Source organism: Molossus molossus, unplaced genomic scaffold, assembly GCF_014108415.1.
Source record: "Molossus molossus isolate mMolMol1 unplaced genomic scaffold, mMolMol1.p scaffold_m16_p_1, whole genome shotgun sequence".
Classification (NCBI taxonomy): Eukaryota; Metazoa; Chordata; class Mammalia; order Chiroptera; family Molossidae; genus Molossus; species Molossus molossus.
This window is the reverse complement of record NW_023425344.1, coordinates 179,825,685-179,852,603: the sequence shown is the minus strand read 5'-3', so window position 1 is coordinate 179,852,603 and position 26,919 is coordinate 179,825,685. Positions and strand designations below refer to the sequence as shown.

At 50.2% G+C, this 26,919-nt stretch overlaps 1 protein-coding gene across 2 annotated transcripts; it reads right to left on the bottom strand.

Annotated features, from left to right (window-relative positions):
* Positions 1-13,776: 13,776 nt before the first annotated feature.
* On the bottom strand, positions 13,777-26,706 carry SPINT1 (serine peptidase inhibitor, Kunitz type 1). Of its 2 annotated transcripts, none has more exons than XM_036244760.1 (11): positions 26,538-26,706; positions 25,738-26,277; positions 19,022-19,149; positions 18,674-18,812; positions 18,414-18,584; positions 18,211-18,237; positions 17,752-17,877; positions 17,586-17,636; positions 15,918-16,088; positions 15,664-15,711; positions 13,777-15,235 (listed from the first exon to the last, which is right to left on the bottom strand). In XM_036244760.1, the coding sequence occupies exons 1-11, from the start codon at positions 26,647-26,649 to the stop codon at positions 15,018-15,020; spliced, it is 1,731 nt and encodes a 576-aa protein (XP_036100653.1). In that variant the 5' UTR covers positions 26,650-26,706; the 3' UTR covers positions 13,777-15,017. The 2 variants fall into 2 exon arrangements, with proteins under 2 accessions (XP_036100653.1, XP_036100663.1); XM_036244770.1 differs by lacking the exon at positions 26,538-26,706 and adding an exon at positions 26,463-26,524.
* Between the last annotated feature and the right edge of the window lie 213 nt (positions 26,707-26,919).

The window sequence follows — 26,919 nt, the reverse complement described above, 5'->3', positions numbered from 1 at the left end:
GAGTCTACAAATAAAGACTTAAGTTTCTGAAGCTACTGGCTCTGTTGTCATTTCCTGAAGTGATCAATCTGTTGCTCTTTCATAGCCCTCCTCAAGGCCCAAAAGTGTGGATAGAGACTGGTTGGGTACCAAAGGACTGAGGTTAGATTGAAAGGTGGGGACTGGACTAGATGGGACAGTGTGATGGGAACTGGACTGGGGGGCAGGTTTGGGACTCCCGGCTTGGGGCTTAGCTGGTTCCCAGGAGAGCTAGCGTGGGAAGCAGCCTGGAAACGGGTTTCCCCAGGTGTCAGCGCCAGAGCTGCTTTCCCATGACCTCACCGGGCGGGTGGTGCCCCTCCCCTCTCTCCCTCCTTTCTAGAGCACCTTGCTTCAGTGCTGAGGCTCTGGGGCAATCCTGAGCCCTCTAACCCTCCTCCTCTGATCCTTCTAACAGTCCTCAGGGCCCAGGGGCTCAGGTTGGGGGCTCCCTGTTTCAGAGCCTGAGAACAAAGGGATCCCATACAGCCTAAACTTCAACCAGCGGCCAAACTTCTTGGACTTGGGTTAGTTAGACCCAGTCTTCAGTCTTGACACTCAAAGTTCACATAAGAACCTAGTTAAGGTACTGGTTGTCAACAATTTATTTATTTATTTATTTTTAATTATTATTTTTTCTTTATTGATTTTAGAGAGAGAGGAAGGGAGAGGGAGAGAGAGATAGAAACATTGATTGGCTGCCTCCTAGATGCCCCCCACTGGGGATTGGGCCCACAACCTGGGCGTGTGCCCTGACCAGGAATCAAACTGATGACCTCTTGGTGCATGGGTCGACACTCAATCACTGAGCCACACTGGCAGGGCATGGTTGTCAACAATTTAAATAGAAGTTGTTGTTTTTTTTAATTTTTTTTTTCTTTATTGATTTTAGAGAGAGGAAGGGGAAGGGAGAGAGAGAGAAACATCAATGAGAGAGAACATCAATTGGCCACCTCCTGCATGCCCCTCACTGGGGATCTGGCCCACAACCTGGGCATGTGCCCTGACCAGGAATCGAACCGGCGACCTCTTAGTGCATGGGTTGATGCTCAACCACTGAGCCACACCGGCAGGGCATGGTTGTCAACAATTTAAATAGAAGTTTGGTCTCAATAATCCTGTGGGAGTGAGGGTTCATTTCATGAGGACCTTAAGAGGAGCAAGAATTCAGAGAACTTTCCCTGGAATTGGAGCTGGAAAGAACTTTAAAGGGCACCGTGGGCTGGGGGGAGGAGGGAGGCCCAGAGAAAACCGGTAATAGTTCATTTGATATTACCAAGTGGTTATAAGAGCACTTTGCAGACTCTAGAGTTGGGTACATGGGTAAGTGTTATTCCTGGGGAGAGGTATTTCTAAGTCAGCCTTGGACACCTGCTAGGCAACTGCTGGGCCAGGTAAGCACTCACCCTGTCTCAAACCAGCTCCCTCTACAGGAAGTTATAGCTGTGTATGTGTGAAAAGAGTGGCTGAGCAACAGAAATCCCAGCCAAGTGAAACCTCAGATAATCCCCAAATTTAGTTTTAGCCAAGACTGTCCTGCCCCACCAGGGCCCATCCCCCAGAGCTCCAGCCACCTCATCTCCCTTTGTGCCCTTGCCCCTTCAGGTGGAGGTGCTGAGTTGCACGATTACAGCCAGGTCCTGAGGGGTCTCACACTCCAGCTCCACAGCCTACTGTTCCCTCAACCCAGCCTGACACATCCCCAGCTAGGGCAGAGACCTGGGTTCAAGGTAGGCTCTGACATCAATCATGACCTTAGGCAAATCTTTTCCCTTCTCTGTGCCTCAGTTTCCTTATTTGCAAAATGAAAGACTCAGGACTCTGAATTAGATGTTTTCAAACTGCTCCAAGGGGCCTTAGATGTACCATGGATTGGGAGAGAAAACCTAATCAAATGACCCACCACCCACTTCTTCCTTTAGTCTCTATGACTAAAGGAAGACATCCACATCATTATGTCTCCTCTCTGGCTGGGTCACAGCCTGGTCAACTCCTCCATCAGCCTCACCCCTCTGTCCCTGCCACTGCCGCTCCCTATTCCAGTCCTGCCAGCACTGCTGACTTCCTTCTGGCTCCTCTGGACTCAAGACTGTTACCAGCTCTCATGGCCAGTGATGAACTCCCAGCTTCTCATTTCAGCATCTAAGGCCTTCTCAAATCTGCCAGCCTACCCTAGTGATCCCCACACCCCGAACCCCAATTATTTCTTGACTTCTGACTCCAAGTCTTTGCTTTTGCCATATCCTCTAGTTTGGAAAGTGCCCCCTACCCAATGCCTTGTTTCTCCTCTAACCATCTTCCAATACTCCACTTCTCCAGGCAATGCCTCTTACCTGTATTAGTGTCCACACTGCCCTCTCAGCACACTGAAGACACCCTGAATTTGGTCACTCACTCAAGTTGTATCTCCCTAGCTAAACAGAGAGAGAGAGAGAGAGAGAGAGAGAGAGAGAGAGAGAGAGAGAGAGAGAAAGTCCCCTTTATACCTCTCTGCTCCCACAGGGTCTTTGGCTCAAACAATATTTGCTGCTGGCCCTTAAGAGCTTAAGATAAAAAGCCAACCAGTTCAGCTCCAGGTTTGTGTCACTGAAGCTTAGAGGCAGGCCTGAGAGCATGGCTTGCTGGAAAGGCCCATGCAGGACCAGAGGAACTTACCTCTGGTTCCAAACCCAGCAGCTTGCTCAGCTTCTGTCTCTCTTTACTATTTTTTTTTTTTTTTTTTTTTTTTTACTGATTTGAGAGAGAGAAGAAGGGAGGGAGAAAGGGAGAGAGGGAAAGAGAGAGAAAAGTGATTATATTAACTAGATAAAATTCTCTTTCCTACATATACATTTGTACACATGCCCTTATTGATGTAAATTGTTTTATTTTTATTAAAAAAGCAAACTTTTTTCTTTACTGATTTTTTTAGAGAGAGAGGAAGGGAGAGGGAGTGAGAGATAGAAACATCAATGAGAGAGAACATCCACCGGCTGCCTCTTGCATGCCCCACACTGGGGATTTGGCCCACAACCTGGGCATGTGCCCTGACCGGATATGGAACTGGCGACCTCTTGGTGCATGGGTTGATGCTCAACCACTGAGCCACACTGGCCAGGCAATGTGAATTGTTTTAAATGTCTGTGTAACCAACCCTTAGTGGATTTAAAATATTTATTTTTTCCATATAAATACTCAGAAAAATTGGAAAATCCAAGAAATTAGAAGATCAAAAACTTGCTCATAGTGTTAACTTCAAAAGATAATAATAACATTTTGATAAACTTTCTTCCATTCTTTTCTTGTATGTGTATTTTTGAAATAGTTTTGTGATCATGTTGTATATACAATTTTGTATTTTTTCATTTAAAATTTTAACAATGTTTTTTATCTATGTAATTATAAACTCCGATGAGAGACTGTAACCATAGTGTATGTTTGCTTACTATTTCACACTGATCATAATTTCTTCACCTAGATCCCCACTGGGGGACATTTAGGCTGTTTAACATTTTTTTTCTATTATAAATAAGACGGCATCAACAGTTGATTATTTTTTCTACCATTGGTTGGTGACCACCTACAGAAAACTTTACTGTCTTTGGCTTACAGACTGGGCCCCGATACAACCCCACGTTGCTCTTGAGGAAGCTTGGGTTTCGGTGTATATGTGACTTGGTGGGGAGAGGCTCTTTCTACAGAAGCGTTATTAGCAGATTGTAGGTGTTCAAGAAATACTAAATGATGGCAAGGTGTATATACCTTATATATTTGTGTTCATGTACATTTCTCCGTGTCCCGGTTTTTGCACTTGTGTATTTAAAGTGGGTGTTGTCTTTGTTCAAAACTCTGAATAATTCCATATCCCTGCAAGTCTGTATATCTATATATGTAAATGTGGGTGTCTATCTTTATACAAGATGGGTATAGTTCTGTGTGTGTGTGTGTGTGTGTATATCAGATTTCTGCCCCTAGGAGTATGTATTTTACATAATTCTATGTGTGTGTCTGGGTGTGTGTTAGTCTCTGTGTGTGCACATCTAGGCTGAGCCTAGTTTCTTGGGGGCTGTGTGGCTCGTCTGTGTCTGCCTAGGCTCAGTTCTTTGCGGATGTCTTTCTTTATGTGAGTGTTCTGCTGGGTGTGTGTGCGGGGCCTGGGCTGGTGTGTGAGTGTGCTTACCTGAAGGAGCTGTGCCTTGCTTGCTTTCCCCCGGGAGCAGAACGGTGCCCAGGGCAGAGGTGACACACCCTCCCTGAGTTCCCCATTCTCCTGGGAACCAGCTTGGGAGAGTGAGTGAGACCAAGAGCTGACTGCGTCAGGAGCACCAGCCCCTTTTGCAACCAGCCCAGGCCCCAGGCAGTAACTGTGGCTCTCACAGGTCAGACCTGCCCACTGTACCTGGCTGCCAGGAATCCCAGCTCCCAGCAGGGCTATGCTGTCAGCGCCCTCCTTGGGCCTGGGCCAGAACCTCATGAGCAGAACTCAGCCAGCTGAAGGGCCACATTAGTCACCCTGTGGCAACAGCAGGGAGTGACTTCCTGGGCCTGGGCAGTGCTGGCTGTCCCAGGGAATCATTGCTTTCTGTCCCTGTATGCAGCAATGCTTAGGTAGCCTTATCTCCTCCATTATCATCTTCCATTCTGACAACTGAACTTCAAGATGGGCCAGATGGCTGGCTTGCTTATTTATTTATTTATTTATTTGATGAGAGAGAGAGAAACATTGATTTGTTGTTCCACTTATTTATGTATTCATGGGTTTATTCTTTTTTAAATCCTCACCCAAGGATATTTTGACATTTATCTTCAGACAGAGTGGGAGGGAGAGAGAGAGAAACATCAATGTGAAAGAGACACATCAATTGGTTGCCACCCACACGACCCCAACCAGGGCCAGGACTAACGGAGGTATGTACCCTTGGCCGGAATCAAACCTGGGACTCTGGTCCACAGGCTGAAGCTCTAACTGCTGAGCCAAACTGGCCAGGGCTGGGTTGATGCTTATATGTATCCTGACCAGCGACTGAACCCACAACCTTGGCATATCGCCACAACAGTTTAATCAAGTGAGTTGCCCAGCCAGGGCTCAGATGGCTCTTATTAGCTCCAATTTTTAGATGAGGAGACCGAAGCACAGAGCTGCACCACCAAAGTAAAGGCAGAACTGGGCCTCGGACCTGAGTTTCCTGACCCTAGGTTCAGGCCTCTTTCTGGTGTGCCAACTGGGGGAGGGGGGTCTGCCCCCCTGGAAATGGTTCTCTTAAAGGGCAGGGCTGGGAAGCATGGTTTATGAGACAGACCAGGTTGCTGTAGGCCGGGGAGTGAGGCCGAGGGAGACAGTACTGGAGGTGAGATGTGAGGAGAGATGTCAGCACTGAATCAGACCTGCCTGCCTGGTGGAATGTTCTCCAGCCTTTCTCCACTGAACACAGGATTTGTCCCATAACTGAGATGACCATAGAATTCATTGTTAGGCTCAGGATCTTTTGAAATTGAATGGGAGCCCTGGCCAGTTTGGCTCAGTGGTAGAACATTGGCCCATAGACCAATGAATCCTGGGTTCGATTCCAGCCAAGGGCACATACCTCAGTTACCGTTCGTCCCTGGCCCTGGTCATGGTGCGGGAGGCAGCCAGTCGGTGTGTCCCTCTCACATCGATTCTCTCTCTCTCTTTCTCCCCCCCCCTCCCATTCCATCTGAAGATAGATGGAAAAATATCCTCCGGTAAAGATTTTTAAAAAAATGAAATTGAATGGGAGCTCTATTAATAACTTGGGCTTATGGTCACCTTTGGAAGGCAGAGCCAGTTATTATCACCAGTTAATGGTCTCCTTGACCGTCACCTGAGCCAATCTGCTACTGTTCCCAGGTGTCCAGGTGACTCCCTAGCCCCTTGGTAATGAGGGGCAGCAGGGCACCGTTGGGTCTAGTTTGGGCCTAGGGGTTCCTGGGGCCACTTGAAGCTGGAAGAAAAGCAGGCAGCACAGAGCTCACTCAAGGATGCCTGACCTATGACGGCTTCCTCCCTCAGACCTGTACTCTGTGGCCACGTTCTGCAGCCACTGCCCGTCTTCTCTCCCTGCCTAGTACCCTGCACCAGTTGGGAAGCAAGCAAACCTGTCCCCAGAGGTCCCCTCCAGGGATAGCAAGATCACTCTCCTGGTGAAGACAAGGGACCCTTGATTCCTGGGGCTGTGTGCATTTTTCTACCTATGGCATCTCCCCACCCCTACCCAATAGGCCATGTGCTCTGCTGACCACTCCATCTCCCCCGGGCCTCCTGGTCCAGCCCCATCTCTGACTTGCTGGGAAACTTTGGGTAAATTACTGCCTTCCTCCTTGTCTGAGTTTCTCCCAGTTATGAAGTGGGGTTAATACTCTCTGCCCCTCCCTGGCTCCCAGGGGACCTACAGGAATAAGCAAGATAATAGCGAGGAACTGATTTAGAGGGAACTATCAAGAGCCAAATAAGAAGTATCAGTGCTGGCCTGTGTTTACATGGGTGTGGACCTTGGGTTCCCAGCCTCCTAGGGCTTAGGACCAGCCCTGACAGCTTCTTGGCCTGGCTTCTGGCTCCTTTGTCCCATTTCCAGAGAAAGGACAGAAACCAAAGCCAGCAGTCTGGTTGTCTGGAGATGAGACATCAGAGCAAAATGTTTGGGGCTCAGAAACTCTGGCCTCTTGGCCAGGCTCAGTTCCCAACCACTGGCCGTGTGACCTTGTGCCAGTCACTGCCCCTCTCTGGGCCTCAATGACTCAGCTCTGATAACCTCCCCCAGCTATACACTCAAAGGGGATCATGCAAGAAAGGGTCAGTGGGTCAGGAAAAACCATTGGGAAGACAACTCCAAGTGAGTTAGTGGGTCAACAAGAAGAGGCTCTGTCCTCACTCTCTGTTCTCCTCTCTAGCTCTGCTCTGCTTCTCTCTCACAGCAATCTCGCCCCCTCAGGCTCACCTTTATATGGCTTATACTCAAACCCAGGAGCTTGATCCTCTCTGCCAAGCCCAGATCCTCTCGCCTTTAGTGTCCGAGCCTCACCAGGATGCACCACAACTGAAACACTCAGAGCTAACTGTGTGGCCCAAAGACTACAAGATTTGTGTTTCGGCTTTGTTCCTAGCCCTATTTTATGTTCCTTTTTGCTCTTTTTACTCTTGGTCCTACTTTATACTCATGTCATAATTTATAGCCCCCTTTAAGCTTCCCTTAAATCCCTCCTCCGTAAGGCAAGGCATACAAACAAAAAATAAGATACCAACAATAAAATCAATATAACGAGTCTTTTTTGTGTTGTTGTTAATCCTCATCTGAGGATATTTTTTTTCATTAATTTTGAGAGAGAGAGTGAGAGAGAGAGAGAGAGAGAGAGAGGTGTGTGAGAGAAACACATCAATCGGTGTGCACCCCAGCTGGGACTGGGGATCAAACCTGCCGCACAGGCCACCACTCTAACCATGGAACCATACCAGCCAGGGCAATATAACCAGTCTTCATCTGGTACCTGGTGGCCCCTCACCTTCTGCCTGTTCTCTGGAATCTGCCCCTCTTTTTATTTATTTATTTATTTATTTATTTATTTATTTAAATTCTCACCCAAGAACATTATCTTCAGATAGAGCAGGAAGGAGAGAGGGAGGAAGAGAGAGAGAAAAACGTCGATCTGAGAGAGATACATCGAGTGGCTGCCACCCACACAACCCCACTGGGGCCGGGGACAAACTGCAACTGAAGTACAAGCCCTTAGCGGGAACCAAACCTGGGTCTCTCTGCTCCGCGGGTAGACTCTCTAACCGCTGAGCCAAACTGGCCAGGGCTGGAAGCTGCCCTCTTTCTCTTGGCCCTATTACTGTTGGTGTCACTGCCACCCACCCAGACTCCAGGACCAAAAACCTGGAGGCTCCACTGACCCAGGCTCTCCCTCTTCACAATCCAGTTACCAAGTCTTGAAGTTTCTCCCTTCCCCAGATCTCTCTCGTCTTTTCCAGCCCCACTGTTTCTATCCTGTCTCAGAGTTTCATGGACTGATGATTTATTTATTTCTAAAATATATCTGAATACTTGTTTAAAAAACAACTTTTTATTACAAAAGTAATAGATATTCATTGTAGAAAATTTAGAAAATGCAGGTTGACAAAAAGAAGGAAATGAAAACCACCTGTCATTTTATTATGAGAGATAACACTGTGGACATTTGGGTAAATATTTCTCAAGTTTTGTGTGTTTTTTTTGTCTTTTTTAAACATATGGCCTTTTTCTTTTTTCTTTTTTTGTAGCTCCATAACAAGAGGCTTCTAGTTTATTTTTTGCTCTTTCTAGTTTGGGCTCCGCCGATAGAATCCCCAGGAACCACGAGTGGGAGGACAGGCAGGCTCTCTCAGAGAGCCTGTAGGAGAGTTTGGGCCACCCCCTGGGCTGAAGCTGAGCTTCCGGGTTTGGGGCTTCCAGGTGGCACTATTGATGACAGCCCCGCCCAGAGGGACCGAACAGTGCTTTCCCAGGCTTTAGTGTAGCTGTGGTTGGGTGGGGAAGGGAGTGGTCTTGTGCAAGAGGGCAAACCAGTCCTCATTCAGGGCTGTTTGTTTAAGTGAGCAGGGATAGGTTTGGGAGAAACAATTCGGTTTTGTTAGTGTTTATTTGAACTGTTGGGACAAATACGTTTTGGTGAAAACTCTCCCATATGGGGAAGGCAGGATGGGTTAAAAGGAATAAGATGATGGGAATCCCAAGGTTGAATGCCTGGGAGCAGCAGGCTGGGTTGGGGCTGTGGACAGGTTAGCGCCTGCCCAGCTCAAGAGGACCTGAATTTGGCACCTGTATTACTGCAGAAATGTGGGTTCTGGATTGCCAGTCCCCCAAGTTTTCATAAGATGCTAGAAATACATTAGTTATCTATTTTTAATATTTTTTTCTTTATTGATTTTAGAGAGAGGGAGAAAAGGAGAGAAAGAGAGAGATAGAAACATCGATGAGAGAGAACATCGACCGGCTGCCTCCTGCATGTCCCCGACTGAGGATCGGGCCCACAACCTGGGCATGTGCCCTGACCGGGAATCAAACCAGCAACTTCTTGGTGCATGGGTCCACGTTCAACCAGTGAGCCACACCAGATGGGCTAAAAATACATTTTTTATTTATTTTTATCCTCACCCGAGGACATTTTTTCTTTTCTTTTCTTTTTTTCTTTTTTTCGTTCAGATAGAGTGGGAAGGAGAGAGAGAGAGAGAAACATCAACGTGCAAGGAACACATCAAGTAGTTGCCACCCGCACGACCCAACCAGGGCCGGGAACAAACTGCAACCAAGGTACATGCCTTTAGTGGTAACCAAACCTGGGTCTCTCTGGACCACAGACCGATGCTCTAACCACTGAGAAAACCGGCCAGAGCTAGAAATACATTTTCTAAAATGAAGTTTCCTAACTCTTTAAATGTTGGTAACTAACTAAAGAAAGCACTGTTTGGGTCAAAGTGTGATTACAGGCTGCCAGATGCAACCTTTCAGCTAGTCTTTACTGTATATCCACTATGTACTTCACAAAGGTTACCCTGCCTTCTTTACTGGGTGTGGTTACCTCCCTCTCCCTGTGGATCGACCTCTAGTGATATGACCTGCTTACCTGTCCATTTCTTTTTCTTTTTATTTATTGTTAAACTTTAAAAAAATATTTATTTATTTTAGAGACAAGGAAGAGAGAAACATCAATTTGTTCCATTTATTTATGCATTAATTGGTTGCTTCTTATATGTGTCCTGACCAGGGATTGAACCTGCAACCTTGGTATATCAGGACAATGCTCTTACCAACTGAGCTACCTGGCCAGGGCCTGTCCATTTCTTAAAGCTGAGTTTCGATCATCACTTCACCTGCTCAAATCCCCAAGTGCCCATCAATGTGGCCTCCACCCACCAACCTCCCAGCTTTCCCTCTCAGTGCTTGAGCCAAGTTGAGCAGCTTGCTGGTTCCCAAACAAAACAAGATTCATAATCACCACTGCCTAGCTTTTGCTCACTGTGATTTTGTTACGCCTGGCACACCCATACCCACCTGCTTATTTTGATTATTTTCAGAGAGAGGAAGGAGGAGAGAGAGATGGAGGGAGGGATAGAGAGAGAGAAAGAAGCATCAATGTGAGAGAGAAACACTGATCAGTTGCCTCCCACATGCTCCCCGACAGATGATCGAACCCAAAACCTGGGACGATGCTCCAACCAACTAAGCCACATCAGCCAGCCTGATTTTATATCTCCTCCATGAAGCCCCAACCTCCTTCTTTTTATTTATTTATTTATTGAATTTATTGTGGTGATATTGGTTAATAAAACTTATAGGTTTTAAGTATATAATTCTACAATACATTATCTGTATATCATATTGTGTGTTTACCACCCCAAGTCAAGTTAACCTCCTTCTCCTCTTCCTCTTCCTCCTCCTCCTCCTCCTCTTTTTTCTTCTTCTTCTTCTTCTTCTTCTTCTTCTTCTTCTTCTTCTTCTTCTTCTTCTTCTTCTTCTTCTTCTTCTTCTTCGTTAATCTTTACCCTAGTCTATTTTCCCATTGATTTTATTTTAGATAGAGTGGAAGGGAAGGAGGGAGAGAGCGAAACATTGATTTCAGAGAGAAACACGGATTGGTTGCCTCTCGCACGACCCTGACTGGGAGCTGAGCATCCAAGGGCCAATGTTCTAACCGCTCAGGCAAACCGGCCAGGGAAAGTCAACCTTCTTCATTTTTATGTTTTAATTTTAGAGAGAGAAAGGGAGAGGGAGAGAGAGAGACATTGATGAGAGAGAACATTGATGGGCCGCCTCCTGCATGCCCCCCACTGGGGACTGGGCCCATAACTTGAGCATGTTCCCTAATTGGAAATTGAACTGGCAATCTCTTGGTGCATGGGTTGACGCTCAACCACTGAGCCACACAAGCTGGGCTCAACCTTCTTCTTAATCTCCATGGCTTAACCAGCTTCTGCTCTCTTCCACAGCTATTTGCCAGATAGCTCATATCCATAAGCATGGGGGATACTGAGATAAATACGACCCCATTCCTGCCCTGAGAAGTCTGGCCCACATAAGGCAGACATACACTAGATGGTGGGGTGTACTCAGCAGAGCATGACAGAATGGAGGGCAGGGGTGAATTCTGCCTGGGGAAACAGGGAAGGCTTTTTGAGTTGGATAACAGGGTAAGTAGGAGCTTTCCAGAGACAAAGAGGCATTTGCAAAGAAATGGAGGCATGAAATTCTGCGCAAAGAAATGGAGGAATGAGATTCTGAGACAGGCCCTGGCCAGTATGGCTCAGCAGTTTGAGCATTGGCCTGCGGACTGGAGAGTCCCGGGTTCGGTTCCCACTGGGGGCATGTGCCTCGATTGGAGTTTGTCCCCTGCATGTGGGTGGCAACCACCCACTGTGTCTCTCTCATGTCGATGTTTCTCTCTCTCTCTCTCTCTCCCTCCCGCTCTGTCTGAAGGTAAATGCAAAAAAAAAAAAAATGTCCTCAGGTGAGGATTAAAAAAAAAAAAGATTCTGAGAAAGGAGTCATTTGGGTGGGGATGGACAAAGGACAGCTGGAAAAGTCACAGAGTCAAGGAACAATTTGGGAACCAAATTGTTGCATTACAGTGTTTGCATCTCTTCTGCCTGTACTCCAGAGTGTAACTCCAGGAGAGCAAGGAGGGCATCCCAGTTTTCATAGCTTCACACCTGACCCCTGCCTGGGACTGTGTTCTCTGCACAAATCCTTGCAGCAAAAAGTGCCCAGCAGCGGCAAGCGCGCCCCCTAGTGGCCCCTGCGTGATCTCACCTCCTGCCGCCTGGCTGACCCAGGCGTGCCCTCCCTCCATCCCAGTGGTTCTTACTAGGATGGTGCTTTGCCTGGCATGGCCTCACTTCATCTCTACCCTTCCCTGAGAGGAGGATGTTCCCTTCGGTCCAACAAACTTATTAAACATATATTCTGTATTGATCACTGTTCTAGGCATTGGGATACAGACTTTAATAAGTCATTAATCACCTCAGCACAGAGAACCAATGGATGATGGGAGTTGACTAATGCTGGGGGCACCAGAAAAGGGAGCAAGCCCATTTTAAGCCTTAAAGGATGGATGAGTGGCTGGCAAATTAGGAAGCAAAAATTCGGTGCCCCATGAATGGGAAGAGCCAAAGCAGGGTAATGAGCCCAACTCCCTGCCATCTATTGAACACTTAGGGGAACCACTACATTTACTAAGGTCTTGGAGTATGGGGAAACTCAGAGATGAATAAGATGCCATCTGTCTCCAGTTCAACCCTGCAGGAAGAGAGGTAAGTAACCGAAAGGAAAAGAGGGTGCTCTGTGCTCAGGGTCCTGTTAGCAAACACAGGGGTGTGAAGTAGGGAGTACCACCCACTTGGGTGTGTGTAGGAGGATTTCAGGAATAAGAACTTGAGTTTAGGCTGAAAGTTGAGAAGTGGGGAGGTGGTCCAGGCTGAGAACAATAGGCACAAAAACATAGAGGTATGAAAGTTACCCATCAAAAGGCCCATCCTGGGGTGCTAGGACCCTCTGCTTCTTTTTTTAAAAAAATTTCTTTTTCTTTATTGATTTTAGAGAGAGAGGCAGGGAGGAGAGATGGAAACATCAATGAGAGAGAACATCAATTGGTCGCCTCCAGCATGCCCCCATTGGGGATTTGGCTCACAACTTGGGCGTGTGTCCTGACCGGGAATCTAACCAGTGACCTCTTGGTACATGGGTCAACACTCAACCACTGAGCCACACCAGCCAGGCAACCCTCTGCTTCTTGATCTGGGTGTTTGTCTTCTGGGTGTGTGCAGTTTTGGAAATTCATTGAGCTGTACACTTATGACTTATGCATATTCACCTGAGTTACACTCCAGTTGTTTAAAATTAGCCCCTAACCTCTCACATTGACATTTTTTTCCTGTACAGCACTTATCACAATCCAAGTCTCTCTTTTGTAAGACTAGACTCTGGAGTTGTAGTTAGGGTTAAGTCCAGTCTCCCTGTACCAGCTCTAAGACTTTGAGAAATTTGTTGTCAGTTTCCTCATCTGTAAAATGGGGATTATAGGACCTTCATCACAGGGTTGTGTGCCAAGACAATAACTTGAGATATGTAAAGCATTTACATAGCTTTGTATGTGCTTTTATCTTTTTTTTTTTTAATCCTCACCCGAGGACATTTTTCCATATTTTGTTCAGATGGAGTGCAAGGGAGAGAGAGAATGAAACATCGACGTGAAAGGGACACATCGAGTGGTTGCCACCCGCACCACCCAACCAGGACCGGGGACAAACTGTGACCAAGGCACATGCCCTTAGCAGGAACTGAACCCGGGTCTCTCTGGACCGCAGGCCGACGCTCTAACCGCTGAGCAAAACCGGCCAGGGCTGTGCTTTTATCTTGACAAGACTGAATTCCTTTTTTTGTTTTTAAAATTTTTTTTCTTTATTGATTTTAGAGAGAGAGTAGGGAGAGAGAGCTAGAAACATTGATGAGAGAGAACATCGATTGGCCGCCTCCTGCATGCCCCCCACTGGGGATCGGGCCCACAACCTGGGCATGTGCCCTAATCAGGAATTGAACTGGTGACCTCTTGGTGCATGGGCTGATGCTCAACCAGAGCCACAGCGGCCGGGCAAGACTGAATTTCTACTGATTGGCAGTATCCAGCACATAGCTCAATAATTTGTTGAATAAATGAAGAAATAAAAGCATGATTTTTTTTTTTTTTTTCACCAAGATGTGGCTCAAACAAAGGGATGGGTGTGGGTGGGAATGGAGTACCTCAACTAAAGGCTCCTGTAGGAGTTCAGAGTCTGGGGATTCGCTACACTCCTGTGAAACCGGGGCTTCTGTGGGAGGGGAGGGAGACAGTGGTGATCTGGGTGGGCCAGAAGGGACCCCTGTGCCTAGTCCCCACACCAAAGGGAGTGAAGATAAGAACCAGGGCTCAAATCTGTGTGCCCCCCTCCCTGTCTTCAACTACATGCTGCAGTGAAGACTTGCCCCAACTATGAAACAGGCTTGTTGCCAGGATCAAACCAGGAAGAAATACTACACAGCCGCATTGCAGCTTCCCTGGGCCCCCTACTCCCATGCTTTCCCACCCCTCCCTTCTGGTGGTCAAACTTGGCACTTCTCTCCACCCTCAGGGGCTGGGGCAGTTTCGGGAAGGGTGGGAAAACCTGCTAAACAGGGTGGCCAGAGCCTGAACCGGTTGGACTGGGCGGTCACCTCTCCCCCCAGCAGCCCTTTCCCTCTCCTGGCCCACAGAGCAGAGGCAGAACCCTCAGAACAAACCATTTTATTACACTGTGGGTGGACTGGGGCCTGTGGGAAGTGGGGGAGCAGAGGGGAGAGGGTGGTGCTGGAGGGCCCTGGGGGGTGCAGAGAGGATGGAAGCTCTGGCTCCATGTGTGAGGTCAGGCCAAGTTGGGGCTCACTCTTGGGGGAAAAGACAGCAGAGGCCAGATAGCCACTTTCCACTCCTCTCATCCACATCCATGGCATTAAATAAACAAAAAGCAACTCTGTACAGCACAACATACATAGAGAGGTCCGTATCCCCGCTCTGGACTGTGCAGAGTGGGAGGGGAGCTCTGGAGGACAGGGCTGGGGCCTCCAGCTTCGGACACTGCCCAGGCCCCTTCCCAACACCATGGTATGGGGCAGGCAGCTTTGAATAGGACACAAACCTCCGGCTTCCTCTGAAATCCAAGGCAAGCAGGCTCGTCTCTGTGTGGGACTCCTGGCCCAAAAGCTTTCTTTCCCCCAGACACTGGAGGTTTCTCAGGAACAAGTGGCCTGAGCTGAGCTAAGACATCTCTGACGGGGGCTGGAGCCCTGGCCTCTGGGGCAGAGGGGCCTGAGAACCAGGCAGGAAGGGTCTGGTCCCAAAGTCTTTCCCCGCCCAGGCCTCCTTCTTGGCAAGGAGGAAGCAGGACCTGGCGAAAGTTGGAGGAGAGCTGGAGAGAGCCTGTGAGAGGCCCAGGCCAAAAGGCCAAGGCAGCCCCAGGCTCAGAGGGGTTGGGTGGTGTGGTTATAGACCAGGTGCTCTGTGTCGTCGGTGGTGGAGACGGTGGAGCTGGCGGGGGTAGGAGGTGGAGGGTGCTCGTGGCTGTGGTGGTATCTGTGGAAGCCCTTTCTCTGGTTCTTGAAGAAGCAGTACCCCAGGATGCTTACCACCACCACGATACAGGCGACCAGGAACACTGCAATGGTCACCTCTGCGGAGCCTGGGGGAAGAAAGGGTAGAATGAAGAGCTGCTGGGGCCTTCTCGGTTCTGCTGTCCACACCCCACTCTGTGTCAAAGGGAAGGTCAAATGGATGCCAGATGTGGAAGGACCTCCTGCACATGAGCAACTGAATGGCTCTGTTGGGAGCTCAGCGGGACAGATCCCAGTGGGCCTTGGGTCTCAGCTCCAGGTGGCTCTACTTGCAGGTAGCTTGGACAAAGGCCTGAGACTGACAGCAAACATCAAGCATGCACTTTACTGTGCTTCCCTCCCCTGCTGTGGTAGGTATCACTGCTGCTTGTGACACTGTCCCTCCAGCCAACCTCAGGATCCTTCTCAACACAAGTTTAAGCAGTCACAACCAATCGTGTGGAGTTGGTCCTTGAGTTGATACTCCTCATTGGTAACAGGGCAGACCGGGGCTTACCTACGTTGGAAATGGGGCTTTCCCGCCGCAGACCAAACACATCCTTCTCTACAAAATGAAGGGAGAGAGACAAGACAATATTAAGGGTTGACACTCAGTTGCTCCCCAGTGCCCTGGACTCCCCACTGCCATCCTCTCCCACCCCCATTTCAGGTGAGGACTCGGTGTGACCAGCCCAGGCTTTGAGACAGAGCAGAATGCTCCAGCTAAGCCTTTCCCCTCCCCATCTTCCATCCCCCCATGGCCCTGCTCACTGGAGATGCCACGACAGGACTCAAGACACTGCTGCTCCTCCTCAAAGTTGTTCTTGTTGCCATAACAACCACCATAGGTAAAGCGGGCGCAGTGTTCGCTGAAGGGGTTATAGTACCAGCGTGGGATGTTCTCCTTGCAGAGGCCCGTGTCTGGCAGGTCCACGCAGTGCCCTGGGGGGTGAGGAGCAGTCAAAGGGGTGAGCAAATCCACGGGGCCTCCCTGCTACCATCTATCAGGCTCCACGTGACTGCTGTCTGCCACCTCTCAACCTACAGCACACTGAGGAAGGCTGTGGTTCAGTGAAGACCTCAAGGGCCCCAGAAACATGTGGCCCATTCTCAGTACTGCCAGAAGCAAGAAAGACAAATACTGGACAATAATCTTAGGCACAGAAGTAAACTACCCTGACTCACACAACTATTTCTTTTTTAAATCCTCACCCCAGCCCTGGCTGGTTTGGTTCAGTGGTTAGAGCGTCGGCCTGCGGTCCAGAGAGACCCAGGTTCGGCTCCCGCTAAGGGCACGTACCTTGGTTGCGGTTTGTCCCCGGCCCTGGTTGGGTTGTGTGGGTGGCAGCCACTCGACGTGTACCTTTCACGTCGATGTTTCTCTCTCTCTCTCCCTCTCTATCTGAACAAAAAATGGGAAAATGTCCTTGGGTGAGGATAAAAGAAAAATCCTCACCCCAGGATATTTTTTCATTTTATCTCAGATAGAGTGGGAGGGAGGGAGAGAGAAACATCGACCTGAGAGAGACACATCAACTGGTTGCCTTCCACAGGACCTGACCAGGGCTGGGGACGAACCGCAACTGAGGTACGTGCCCTTGACTGGAGTCAAACCCGAGACTCTGGTCTGCGAGCCGACACTCTAATCACTTAGCCAAACCGGCCAGGACGCAACTATTTATTTTTCTATATTCTTTCAGCTTTTCTGATTGTGTCACGGTCCTGGTTTTCTTTTTGTTTTTTTTTGTTTTGTTTTTTTGTTTTTATCTTCACCCGAGGATATTTTTCCATTTTTTTTTGTACAGATAGAGTGGGAGGGAGAGAGAGGAAGGGAGAGAGAGAGAAACATCGATGTGAAGGGACACATCGAGTGGCTGCCACCCGCACGACCAACCAGGGCCAGGGACAAACTGCAACCGAAGTACGTGCGCTTAGCGGGAACCGAACCCGGGTCTCTCCGGACCGCAGGCCGACGCTCTAACCGCTGAGCCAAACTGGCCAGGGCAAGGTCCTGGTTTTCTTTCTAGCACTGATGGTCCACCTTTTAACAACAGCGGTCAGGGTCTAAGCCTTGGCAGGCACCCCTGTCCAGCGAAAATTTATTAACGTTGTTTTATATAGCTCAAGTTGTGGCGTGCAATAGTGAATTTCCATTTATGGTAGTGAGGTGAAATTTCCTTTTGAATATATTAAATTAAAAGAGTAATCGATTAATAAAAAAAATATTAAGTAAATACCATCTCAGTACTTCGTGGGCATGGCTACATTTCTGAAGGTGGTAAGAGGCTGACTGTGCGGGACACAGAGCCGGAGAAGAGGCTGGGAGCGCGGCCTTTCCAGCCGCAGCTGGGCGCACACAGCAGACCCTGCAGCACGGTGGCAGGATGAGTGAGGCTGGCAGTGCCAGCACCCGCCCTCACCCAGAGGTGGGGATCTCACCTTTGTCACTGGGGAAGTGGAAGTTCTGGAGCTCCTCGAAGCCTCTGGTGTCTGCAAAGATGCAAGATCAGAGGCCCAGGCCCACAGCGGTTCCCTAGGGGTGCAGGGTGAATGGGCAGGCCCTCCCCCTCTGCTGCCCACCACCCCTCCACCTCCCAGGCCTCACATTTGTCACAGATGGCCTCATCGGAGGCATCGGGGCAGTCAGGGGTGCCGTCACACTCCAAAAAGCTGTCGATGCAGCAGCCGTCACTGCACTGGAACTCGGTGGAGTGACAGGTGCCAGAGCACACTGAGTGGGGGTGAAATGGGGGGAGGGGGGAGGTCATGCTCCAGCGGAGGCCAGCAAGTACCAGGGTCCATCATCTACCTGGCCCTGTCTACCCCAGCTCATCTTGACACGTCCCCTACTTCCCCATCTGTCCCCCATGAACCCTTCTACACACAAACTGGGCAGATCCTGACAGGAGGATGCTAGGCTGCACGGGGTGGGGTGCTTGTGGTCTGTCCACATACTATGAGGGCAGGAATGGGTTGGGCAAAGGCAACTTGGTCCAGGGCATGGGCATGATATGGCTGGAGATACGGCAGGGATGAGGGGAACAGGGAAAGGAACAAAGCCCACCTGGATCATGCCTTTCCTTGGAGGGACCTGGGAAAAAGAAAACAGAAAAATCAGAGGAGACAGGGCCAGGCCCCAGCAGGGATGAGCTAATGAGGGGCCTGGGGATGCAGGGCTCTCATGCCCACCTCCCTGACTGGTGAAGAAAGACTACCCACCTTGAGGGAAAATCACCTGATTCCCAAAGCTGCTGTGCAAAGGCCCACCTTGTACATCGCGGCAGGCTAGCTTGCACTCTTCCTCCCGAAGGTAATTGTTCTTGTTGCCCAAGCAACCTCCATAAACGAAGCTCTTGCAGATCTGTTCTTTGGGGTCGTAGTACCAGCGGGGGAAGGAACCACGGCAGCGACCCACCTTTTTGGTCACAAGGCAATATTCTGGGGGGAGAAAAGCTTGTGAGGGGAGCCTGCAGGGCCAATCCACAGAGGGGGGTGTCTCCATGCTGTCTCTCCACCCCCTCCCTCACCTTCTGTCTGCTTGGAGGAGAGAACGGTGACTGTGATGTTGGCCATGCTCTCTGGCTGGTCTGAGCTGTCCAATGTCAGCTGGAACGGGTAGGTTCCTTCCTTGAGTCCCCATAGCTCCACCTGGTCCGGACCATTCCTCTATACGGAGGAGTGGTCATTAGGCTGGGACCCCCTGATGCCCTTGGGCTAATTCAGGCCCTCCCAGCCACACAACCCCCCAGAGAGAACAGAGGGACTTGCCATTAAATGTGTCCTCAGCTTCTATCCACCTTGGCCTATGGCCCCAGAAAGAAAGGGGGCCCTGGAGAGCTGAGATGGAATCAGGGAACCAGATACCAGTGTCTCACCTCTACCCTGACATCCGGGTCATCCCGCAGTAGGTGCCAATTTGTGTTCTCCACACCCGTCAGTACCAGGGGTTCCTGAGGCTGTATCTTCAAGTCTATGCCTGCCCAGATCTTGGGAATCCGGGACCCTGGGGGAAAGGTGAGGCAAGGTCAGCTCTCACTGAAAGGACCAGATCTCTCCTGGGGGTGGGGAGCTAAATGGGCTGCACTAGACCAACCTGGAACTCAGCAGCCAGCATGGGGCGTAGGTAGGAACACACAGCTAAACGATTTTCTTGCTCTCTATTTATATATATGTTATATCTTGATATTAAAGACATTTTTATGTTGTGAGACTCACTTTCTGAAACAAATTACTATATAGCATGTGCCATCTGATCCCATTTAGAAAAAATATATATTTTAGGGCAGGCTTATTCCTCTCTTCTACAGTAAGTAAGCCTTGTGCTAATTGCTTAAAAAAAGGTAAACATATTTCTGAAAAGCCACATAAGTAAATATGAAATTAACACCCATCACCCCTCTCTGCTCTCTGCTGCTGACAGAAACGTGGTAAGTCTTGGTGTCCCAGGGAGAGGGACCACAGGAAGAGGGTGCCTTTGCCACCCCTGACAGACCCTGCTTCCAGTTGTGAGAGGGCCGAAGGGAACCACGCCCCCCCTCAACCTGACAGTGTCTGCCTGAGGCTTCTCCAGTCTCTGGTTAGAGGGGCTGGAGAGAGAAACAAGCACAAAGCAGGATCCTGCCAGTGGTTTGAATGTTGGTCTCCCAAATTATACGTTCATGTCTAACCTCCAGAACTCATGAATGTGAACTTATTTGGAAAAAGGGTCTTTGCAGAAGTAATCAAGTTAAGATCAAGTTAAGCATTTCCACGTGAGATCATCCTGGATTAGCTGGGTAGGTGCTAAAGCCAATGATGAGTGTCTTTTTAAAATTATTATTATTAAATATGTTTTAATTGATTTTAGAGAGAGAGGAAGGGAGAGAAAGATAGAAACATCAATGTTAAAAACATGGATTGGCTGCTTTCTGCACGCCCCCTACTGGCCATGTGCAACGGGGCATGTGCCCTGACCAGGAATCAAACCAGGACCCCCCAGTCCACAGGAGGACTGAGCCACACCAGCTAGGCGACAGATATCTTTATAAAAGATAGGATAGTCTGGCCAGTCTGGCCCAGTGGTTGAGTGTCAACCCATGCACCAAAAGGTCGCCGGTTCGATTCCTGGTCAGGGCACATGCCCAGGTTGTGGGCCCGATCCCCAGTGGGGGGCATGCAGGAGGCGGCCAATCGATGTTCTCTCTCATCAATGTTTCTAGCTCTCTCTCCCTTTCACTTCCTCTCTCTCTAAAATCAATAAAGAAAAATAATAATAATAAAAATAGAAGGATAGACTAAAGGAAGAAAAGACTGAAGACAGGAGCAGAGATTAGAGTTATCCAGCCACAAGCCAAGGAAGCCCTGGAGCCACCAGGAACTGGAAGAGGCAAAGATGGATTCTCTTCTAGGGTTGTCAGAGAGCGCAGAGCCCTGCCAACACCTTGATCTCGCATTTCCAGCCTCCAGAACTGAGAGACAAGAATTTTCTGTGTTTTAAGTCACCCAGTTTGTAATATTTTGTTACAGCGGTCACAGAAAATTAGTACTGTCCTTGAGGGGATTATAGCCCAGTTAGGCAGATGTGTCCCAACAACATGCAGCAATGTGGGAGAAAAGACCCAACAAGATGAAGCGATAGGCGGTGCGTGTTCAGGACAAGAAAGTGGATGGGCGTTTACAAGGCTGGTATGGAGACATTAAGAAGACCAACTGCCTGGACAGAACTGAAAGGGCAATGAATGCTGGGCCAGGGCACGTGGACACATGAGGAGTGACATTCGAATGTTTAACAACCGGTGGTACAGGAAGGGGACACTGGCCGTGATAAGTGGTGCAAAGTTCTAGAAAGCTTGGCTGCAGGAGACAATGACCTTCTAGATGCATGATGGAGGTTCAGGAGCACTAAGGCAGGGACTGAGGGGCTGGGGAGCAGGGGCTCTGTATACCACCGGTCTGTAATTATTTCTATGGAACCAAGGAGGCTGGAGAGCGGATCTGTGCAGTGGGTCAGGGCAGATGCAATGAGAGGGGTCTGAATTAAAGGACAGCTGAGGGAATGGAAAAGAGGATATCAGTCACGACGCTGGGCAGATGCTTCAGGCTTGCGTGTCTGACAAATGCTGGGAACTGGGGAGGAAGAGGCAGGGCACAGGCAGAAGGGAAACCAGATCTAAAGGAAATGTGTGAGTTCAGTCACAGAATTTAAATTCGAGAAAGGTAAGAACATCCAGAGGGGAGGTACACATTGGGAGCTCCAGAGAGGCCAGGGTTGGAAACATCTGGAGTCATTATTGTTTACAAAGCTGCCATTTGTTGGATGTGTACTTGGCACAACACTGGGTACTTTACCTGCATCATCTGCAACAGGGGGCAAATGAGGTCTGCAGACCAAATCCAGCCCATCACCTAGTATATTTTCAAATGGTTGAAAAAAATCAAAAGAACCCTGGCAGGTGTGGCTCCGCAGTTAGAGCATCAGTCCACGGACTGAAGAGTCAAGGGTTCGATGTACTTCAGTTGCAGGTTCAATCCCCAGCCTGTTGGGGTCATGCGGGAGGCAACCAATCAATGTGTCTGTCTCTCTCACACAGGTGCTTCCCTTTCTCTCTCTCTCTTTCTCCCTCCCACTCTATCTAAAAATCAATGGAAAAATACCCTCTGGTGAGGATTTTTTTAAAAATCAAAAGGATAACATTTTGTGACATGTGAAAAGTACATCAAATTCAAATTTGTGTCAGAACCCACCTCACCTATTCAGTTACAGAGTGTGGATGGCTGCTTTTGCCTCAAACAGCAGAACTGAGTGGTTGCCACAGAGCCTATGGTCCACAAAGCCTAAAATATTTACGATTTGAAGCGTTATAGAAAGTTTGTTCACCCCGGATCTGTATCCCCTGCCTTCCTAAATACCTGCCACAACTGCATTCTCATCTCTCCTTCCAAAGGAGAAAATTTGCACCAGAGAGGTCACATGAGTTGTCCAGGGTCACTCAGTTTCTAGATGGCAGAGCTGGGATTTGAACCCTGCTCTGTCTGACACCATAGCCCATTCTCTCTCCAAAATACCATGCTGCAGGCCTCCACTTGCTTAGAGGTATATTTTTGATGGCTTTTATAATCTTGGGGGTTTTTGTTTGTTTGTTTAGATAACACATGTACATGATATAAAATTCAAAAAGTACAAAAGGGTAGTGAGAATTAAGTTCCCTCTTCTCCTTAACCCCCAAGTTCCTCTTTCCAGAGTCATCTACTCTTTGTTTATGTGTGTGTGACTACCAACAGAGATAGTATTGAACTCATAAGCATGCAACATAGAGTGTCTTTTCTTTTTCTTTCTTTGTTTTTTTGTTGCACAGTACTTGTTGTATAAATACACCATAATTTACAACTTATTTAACCAGTCTACCAATCTCCTCTTGATTTAGTTTTCTCTCCCTCCCTCATTCCCTTCCTTTGTTCTTTACTAACAATGAAACCATGCTTCCTCGGGGTTTATTATTATGTTAAAATATCACCACATCAGACATCAGACATCAGTGATCTTTCCCATTCCTTGCTAAGTGATACTCCGGTGAAGAACTGCCTGGTAAGTGGTGCTACACATGCATAAGTATAGCTACAAAATGAATTCCTACCAGTGGAATTGTGTTGCAGGTAATATGCATTTACAGCTTTGATGGATATTGCCACACTACCCCCCACAGAGGCTCTAAAGAGGGCATGTCCAATGTAAGAGGGAGTTCAAAGGAAGAAAAGAAGGTTAAGAAATGAGAACAGGTGGTGGCTGGAGGCTGAGTCACAGGGATTCCTCTTTGATGAGGCAGAGAAAGCAGAGGCAATGGGGGACTCACAGAGGGTGGTTACAGACAGAGGTGAGAAGACCAGGACACCGGGGACAGCAAAGAGATGGGAGGGGAGAGCTTCCATAGAGAAACATGTCAAATGGTGCTGAGGCCTATAAGAATGAGAAAAGGCAATGTGGGTTCCAGGAGTTGGGAAATAAAACCAGGAGAGCAGGAAAGGAAAGTATTTGTCTGGAACCACCCCCCTCCTCCCCACTGCCTCTCCAGCCCAGTAGCTTGGCTGGAAATCAGAAGCCCGACCAACAGGGGCCAGCCCTGAGGTAACAACATCTGAGAGACAAAGTGAAGCGGGCAATGACTGGGAGGAGCCTGGTCTTCCCTCCTTGCATTTTTCTGAAAGTAATCAGCTATCTGAAAGGGGAAAAAGACAGACTACTTGGCAGTCTACCTAGCAGACAGACAGGCTAGCCCCATCGGCACCCAAGGTGGAAGTGGCAGGCAGAGTGTGATGTGTCAGACTTTGGGCCGAATCAGCAGTGTCCACCCCCACACAGCTGGTTGTCTCCAAGCCCCAGTGCCCAGGAGCAAGGGACAGGTGACCTGCCCTACCACTCCCTTCTTCTCATCCCCAAGAGAGCAAAGGGCCAGAGTGGTAATAAAGCCAACCCCTCCTCCAGCTGTCAGCCCCAGGACACCTCCAGGCAGACACTGACTCCACCTCCTGAGCCACTCCTCCAGCGGAAAGGGGGAGAGGGCAGAAGAAGAAGAAGGAACAGGGTGCTCAGGAGGCCACAGGAATCTGGACTGGACTAGCCTGGCCACAGGCAGGGAAAGAGGAACAAACAAACCCACCCTGGGGAGGATTTCTCTACCTAATATAAAAATCAAAGGATTAGAAGTCCTAAGCACCTGCCCTGCCCACTTTGCCTGACATAATGGCTTTATCCTGCTCTTATCCACCTCCAAACTCTCTAGCTGAACTCAGCTGAGAATGGGTTCCTTGACTTCATACAGCTTCCCCCACTCCTCACAGCGCTACAGCACTCTGAAAATGGCCTGGAGCTCACACTCAGTCCAAGCCCTACCCAGTTCCCTAAGTGCCCAGGAAATCCCCACTCCATCCTGTCTTGTGCTAAACAGGCCAGTCTGGGGGTGGGCAGGTTTCCAGATGAGGAAGGCTGGTTCCAAGATCATGTCATCCCATCCAGTTCAGCTCCTTGACCAGACCCCAGAGTTTCAGGCACTGGCCTGGGAGTGGGAATCCCAAGGGGCCACTGTCAGTGCAGGAAGGGCACAGGCAATTAGAGTCATCACCACCTACACTCTCTGCTACTTCCTTGTGGAACAGGCTCAGGCCCTGGCCCAGTGGGATTCGGTAGCCCAGCCTGGCCCAGAGATGGTGCTCACTCCTGGAATCCTCATCCCAGAGACCAGGAGAGCTCCTTGAAGGATAGGGAGAAGAGTGGGCCCTTAACCTGGGAGAGAGAGTAGCCAGAAAAGGGCTGAAGAGGACTGTCCCTCTCTACTTTCCAGAATTGAGACCACCCCCAGACTCAGCCCCAGCCCAGTCCTGGTCATTGGGTTCTGGCTCTGTTACTGGCTGGGCTGTCTTGGATCAGAGACAAGCTTCTTCCAGCAAGGTGGTCTTATGTGAAAAACAGCACAGGACTTTTGGAGGTCCTGTCTAGGGTTAAGTTCCAGGTCTACCATTTATGGACAAATTCTTTACATGGGAGTCAGTTTCCCAATCTGAAAAGTGGAATGACTACTAATAGCACCCTTTTTAAAGGTGGTTGTCATGAGGCCTCAGTGAGAGGTTGAATGGTACAGCAATCAGAAAACTGTAATATGCTAACAGAGGTTATCAGCTGTGACCCATCCCAGCCCTGGAGCCCCACCTGGCCAGAACAGCAGGTAGAGAGAATGGGGAACGAAGGTCTCTGGAGGAGCCCTGATCCTAGCTAATTGCTCAGTCCCAGGAGGAAAGAGGAGGAGCCCTGGCCCCCACTTTGCCCTCATCCCTGGAAGTAAACAAAGTGAGCAGACAGGTTGGCTACCAGATTCTAAGGCAGGGAGAGAGAGCCCTGCCTGGCTCACGCACACACACACACCTGCCTGAACAGCTGACATCCCTCCCTAACCAAGTATACATACTGGTGAACTGACTCACCCACAACCCTTCTCACCCCCACCCCAGAGCCTCTGACTACTGTGCCCACAACACGACCCCCTCCCCTTTAGGGTCAACCCCAGACTAGACTTGTTCTTTAGTGTCTGAGGTCTGGCAGTTTTCCCCAGGCCACCAAAGGCCAATAGGTGGGGGGAGGGGTGCAGAGGTGCTAATCAACCCCAATCCCTTAAGTGGAGGAAGCTCCTTCACCAGGCTCACTTGACAGAGAGCCTCAAAGTGCCTTGGACTGTGCTTGGCCAGGGGGTGTCTGGCCCAGGGAGTGCCAGTCACCAGTCGACCTCCAGACAGCTCACTCCCTTGACTCAGCAGCATATCAGGGCCGGAAGTCCAGAATCCTGAGGAGCTGCCTCCTCCACCACAGACACACATCCCAGGGCACCAGCCCACTGAACAACACCCTGAGTTCAGGAGTGAGTGTGGGCTTTAGGATGTCACCCCTCCTCACTCACCTGGCCTGTCCTTTGTTTACTGTTTATACTGACTACTTCTAAAGGAGGAGTTGGGGTAGAATGGGACTCTTCTCATTAACCCCTTTCTGAAACATGACTCTTCCGGGCCTCCATAACCTACCCCTTTTCTGAGTCCCCCAAATCCATCTATCCCCGCACCCCCGTCTTACCTCCAAAGCCCTGGGTCCGCAGCTCGCGGTAGGAGCGGTAAACCTCCCTTGTGAGGTAGTTGACGAAGCCCTCCCTGGGCGCGAACTTGCACACAAAGTTCTGCTCATAGAGGCAGTTGATGAGAAAACAGGCGGCGACGGCATCCTCCCCGCCGTCGGGCTGCAGCTCCACCAGCGCCAGGTTGCAGTTCTGGGTGGTGCAGCAGGCGCGCACGCAGTCCCGGCCGCGGCGCACGGCGGGGGAGCCCAGGAAGGTGGCCCCGTTGCTGACCGAGGCGTCGGTGTCCAGCACGAAAGCGGGCACCCCCGAGGTGAAGCGGTCCAGGCAGGCGGCTCCAGCCGGCAGCGCGGGGGGCGTGGGCGGCAGCCCGGCGTAGGTGCCCCGGAGGCCGAGCGCATACAGGAGCCACAGGGCGACCGCTGGGATGCGAGTCTGGGAGAGGGGGCTGCCAGCCATCGTCCTCCCAGGGGCCGTCGCCCTCCTGCCCGCGGGGGTCACCTTCACAGTGCTGGCCTCTGGGCTCCAAGGGTGCCGGCGACCTGAGAGAGGGGAGGAGACGGAGGTGAGGGCCCCCTGGATCAGCGGGGAACCGGATCCGCCGGGGAGACCCGAAGGGAGGCGGTCTGGCCGGAGGAAGTGAAAGGGAGGGCTGGGAAGCACGGAGCACCCCGGGACACCCGGCCGCCAGACCCACGGCCGGATGACGGCTCAGGAGGTCACGTACCCGGACACACGCACGAGCGCGGAACAAAGGGCCAAACATGCTCCGAACCCGCTCCACCTCCGGGGCCCCGGTTACCTGCGCAGGTGAGTGGGGTGGGGCTGGGGCTGCAGAGGTTCCGGTCCCGGCTTCCGGCGCGGCTCCGGCCGCCGCTTCCGCCCAGCTGCGGGGTGCTCTGGAGTTCGGCCATCTCCTCCCCCTAGTTTCTGGTGAAACTGAGTCAGCGCTGCTGGGGCGGGGTGGACATTAACCCCAGCGCCGCCGGCCCAGCCCACGCCCAAGCGCCTTAGACGGCGCTTCCCAGCCCAGCTTCCGGGGCACCTGTCCTGCGGCCCTTCCTCCGCAGCCTGGTCCCCAGAGAGGATGAGGCCCAAGAGCACCCTGCCCCCAGCCACACCCCTGGAGGCTGCTCTACGCCGTCTCCACCGAGTCCAGCTCGCGGGGGCGCCCGCGCTCCAGA

Excerpts from the sequence above, each read along its gene's own strand:
- SPINT1 (XM_036244760.1), bottom strand. The coding sequence starts at position 26,649 with ATGGCCGAACTCCAGAGCACCCCGCAGCTGGGCGGAAGCGGCGGCCGG. Across the intron at positions 26,278-26,537 it reads CACCCCACTCACCTGCGCAG|GTCGCCGGCACCCTTGGAGC; the intron begins GTAACCGGGGCC and ends CCCCTCTCTCAG. Across the intron at positions 18,813-19,021 it reads ACCCGGATGTCAGGGTAGAG|AGGAATGGTCCGGACCAGGT; the intron begins GTGAGACACTGG and ends TCCTCCGTATAG.